The sequence below is a fragment of the Oncorhynchus masou genome, unplaced genomic scaffold, assembly GCF_036934945.1.
Source record: "Oncorhynchus masou masou isolate Uvic2021 unplaced genomic scaffold, UVic_Omas_1.1 unplaced_scaffold_4862, whole genome shotgun sequence".
Lineage (NCBI taxonomy): Eukaryota > Metazoa > Chordata > Actinopteri > Salmoniformes > Salmonidae > Oncorhynchus > Oncorhynchus masou.
In genome coordinates this window covers 1-4115 of record NW_027011257.1, presented here as the reverse complement: position 1 = coordinate 4115, position 4115 = coordinate 1, and the positions used below count along the sequence as shown (strand labels likewise).

Genomic DNA, 4115 nt, shown 5'->3' with positions numbered 1-4115 from the left:
GTGTGTGTGTAAATAATGTGTGTGTGTAATGTGTGTGTGTGTTCTGTGTGTGACCATGTGTGTGTGTGTGTGTGTGTGTGTGTGTGTGTGTGTGTGTGTGTGTGTGCCCTCCTGGTTGAGGAAATGTAATCTCATGTTTGTCCACAGAACCGAACAGGAGACAACAGAGTCAGAGATTCTCAGTCATCAAACAGACCTGGCCTCCATATTCAGTGTATGTGGTCTGTTATGTACATTTGTTTTTGTTACCTCAGTAAAGTTGTGTGTCAATCATTCATTAATGTGTTCATGATAAAGCATTTCTTCCTTTGCTTAACCAATGACTTTATTTATTTCAGTTGTGAGATGTTAATAACGTTTATGAGAGACAGTACTGAAGATGTTCAAGAGGATTCTTAGTCAGAACTCCCAGAAGGCTTTGAGGTCAAACAGGATAAGGAAGTGAATGCTGAAGATGAGGAAGCATGAGAGCCAGTGCCAGAGAGGGCTCTGAAGATCACACTGCACGTCCTGAGGAGAAATGAACCAGAAGACTTGCTGACACACTGGAGAAAGTAAAACTGTCTGCCTCATGTTGAATGCTGTTTATAACAAACATTTAAAGTGGAAACTAAAATTGTAAGTGATCGTGTAACACAATGACATTGTAGAAGCCTTAACACAACACCCAGTGAACTCATCAAGTAGCAGCAGCGATGTGTTGATTAATTTAGACAGGAGAGACAGAGGAGAAGAGAGAGAGAGCGAGAGACAGAGGAGAACAGACAGAGAAAGACAGTGATAGATAGACAACAATAATGATACTGTCTGCAATATGAATAATAATAATATAATCAGTCACTCCAGTGTGTAATGCATTATGAAATCATTTACACATTTATACAGGCAGTTAAGAGGAATAATGTATTATAATGTAAACCTTATAACACAGTCCTACAGTATTAAAACAGACGTAACATTAATATCCTCTGTGTTATTTCTTCATTCAGATGAACTTGCTATGATTTGCCAACGTGAATCAAATCTAATCTAAAGAAGAAGTTTCAATGTGTATTTGAGGGGATCGCTCAAATAAGAAACCAACACTTTCAATAAGGTCTACACAGAGCTCTACATCACAGAGGGTGGAACAGGAGAGGTCAATAATGAACATGAGCTGAGACAGATTGAGACAACAACCAGGAAACAAACAAGACCAGAGACTGCAATCAAATGTAACGACATCTTCAAACCCTTAACTGGACAAGACAAACCTATCAGAACTGTGCTGACAAAGGGAGTCCTTTGGCGTGGAAAAACAGTCTCTGTGCAATTACATTCTGGACTGGGCTGAAGAAGAAAAACAAATCAGGATGTCCAATTTGTATTTTCATTCCCTTTTCGGGAGCTGAATTTGATGAAAGGAAAAACACACTTTGATTGAACTTCTCAACCACTTCTCAATGGAAACCAAAGAATCAAAGAATCTCCAGCACTCGACAAGAAAAAAGTTCTGTTCATCTTTGATGGTCTGGATGAGTGCCGACTGCCCCTAGACTTCCAGAAGAACAAGATCTGTTGTGATGTCAACAAGTCAACCTCAGTGGATGTTCTGCTGACAAATCTCATCAAGGGAAACCTGCTTCCCTCTGCTCTCCTCTGGATAACTACCCGACCTGCAGCAGCCAATCAGATCCCCCCTGAATGTGTTGACCAGGTGACAGAGGTACGAGGGTTCAATGACCCACAGAAGGAGGAGTACTTCAGGAAGAGATTCAGTGATGAGGACCTGGCCAGCAGAATCATCTCACACATAAACACATCAAGGAGCCTCCACATCATGTGCCACATTCCAGTCTTTTGTTGGATTTCTGCAATAGTACTTGAACCAATGCTGAAACATAAGAGAGAAGAGATGCCCAAGACTCTGACTGAGATGTACATACACCTTGTGGTGTTTCATACCAAACAGAAGAATGAAAAGTATCTTGGGAAAGAAGAGACAGGTCCAGACTGGAATAAAGAGAGCATTCTGTCACTGGGAAAACTGGCTTTTCAACAGCTTGTGAAGGGCAATCTGATTTTCTATGAAGAAGACCTGAAAGAGGCTGGAATTGATGTCAATGAAGCCTCAGTGTACTCAGGATTGTGCACACAGATCTTTAAAGAGGAATGTGGGCTGTACCAGGACAAGGTGTACTGCTTCGTGCATCTGAGCATTCAGGAGTTTCTGGCTGCTGTATATGTGTTCCTCTCATTCAGCAACAACAATGAGAATCTAATGGCCGAACCTCAAACATCCAGCAACGATTGTCTACTGAATCCAGAAGTTACTATCTACAAGAGCGCTGTGAATAAAGCCTTACAAAGTGAGACGGGAAACCTGGACCTTTTCCTCCGCTTCCTTCTGGGCCTCTCAATGGAGTCCAATCAGAAGCACTTACGAGGTCTACTGACAACGAAAGGAAGCAGCTCACAGAGCCATGAAGAAACAGTCATTTACATCAAGGAGAAGATCAGTGAGAATCCCTCTCCAGAGAGGTGCATCAATCTGTTCCACTGTCTGAATGAACTGAATGACCATTCTCTAGTGGAGGAGATCCAAAGCTACCTGAGATCAGGAAGTGTCTCCAGTGATGAACTCTCACCTGCACAGTGGTCAGCTCTGATCTTTGTGTTGCTGACTTCAGAAAAGGAGCTGGATGTGTTTGACCTGAAGAAATACTCCAGATCAGAGGAAGGTCTTCTGAGGCTGCTGCCAGTGGTCAAAGTCTCCAGAGCTGCTCTGTGAGTAAATACAAATACATTTAAGTGCTAATCATGAGGACGAAATATTCACTTTATTCAGAAAAATATATTGAATCAATGCATTGGTGTTCAAATTGTATAACAATACGACAATACAATTCAGGGAGACGGAAGGTAAATCTATACGTTGTTTGGGAGAATAAACCAAATGCATCTGTCATTGTCCTTCCACACTGCTGGTTTCAAATGAACAGTGTGTTTGTGAAATCGTGATGATCTCTTTGTCAGGCTGTCAGGCTGTGGAGTCACAGAGGATGGCTGTGCTTCTCTGGTCTCAGCTCTGAAGTCAAACCCCTCAAACCTGAGAGAGCTGGATCTGAGTAACAATGACCTGAAGGATTCAGGAGTGAAGCTGCTCTCTGCTGGACTGGGGAATCCCCACTGTAAACTGGAGACTCTGAGGTCAGAATTCCTGTAGTTGGTCAACAAGTGATAACTGTTCACCAGATCCACATGTGTTTACCAGACACACATAGTCCACATCACATGTGTTTACCAGACACATAGTCCACATCACACAGACACACATAGTCCACACCATATGCGTTTGGACAGTGAAGCTTACAGATTTAAATTTGTCTCAATGCTCCAGCATTTAGGATTTGAGATATTATGTTTCATATTAGGCGGCAGTACAGAATGTCACCTTTGTTTTTAAGGTACTCATAAAAATATGTTTTAGCTTTTAGAAATGAAAGCACTTAATGGACCTAGTTCTCCCATTTGAAGAAGTACTACCATTACTAGCTTTAAAGTTTCAATATCAGATAAAAAAGTAAGGTCTGGTCATTCTACTCAGACATTTGTAAGAATACAGTTTCTCTCTTCAATATTATGATAATTTCTAATAATGATACATTCATTCATTTATGAATAGATATATGGCAGGTTTCAGGACACTGATGTACCTGAATATGTTAGAAAAATATACTGCCACTATTTTCACTACCAAAGAATATCAGTGTGGTTTAAATATGATTTTACTATTTGCAGGCTGTCAGGCTGTCTAGTCACAGAGGAAGGCTGTGCTTCTCTGGTCTCTGCTCAGCTCCTGACCAAATCCCTCACACCCAAGAGAGCTGGATCTGAGTAACAATGACCTGAAGGGATTCAGGAGTGAGCTGCTCTCTGCTGGACTGGGGAATCCCCACTGTAAACTGGAGACTCTGAGGTCAGTATTCCTGTAGTTGGTCAACAAGTGATAACTGTTCACCAGATCCACATGTGTTTACCAGACACACATAGTCCACATCACATGTGTTTACCAGACACACATAGTCCACATCACATGTGTTTACCAGACACATAGTCCACATCACGTGTTTACC

At 41.6% G+C, this 4115-nt stretch overlaps 1 protein-coding gene across 1 annotated transcript; it reads left to right on the top strand.

Annotated features, from left to right (window-relative positions):
- Nucleotides 1-1455: 1455 nt before the first annotated feature.
- Nucleotides 1456-3876, top strand: LOC135535373 (NLR family CARD domain-containing protein 3-like; the record flags this gene model as incomplete). The annotated part of the gene is made up of 3 exons (XM_064962026.1): nucleotides 1456-2766; nucleotides 3016-3189; nucleotides 3781-3876. Coding segments are annotated over 3 exons (1581 nt in total), but the record flags the coding sequence as incomplete, so codon positions are not given.
- Nucleotides 3877-4115: the final 239 nt, after the last annotated feature.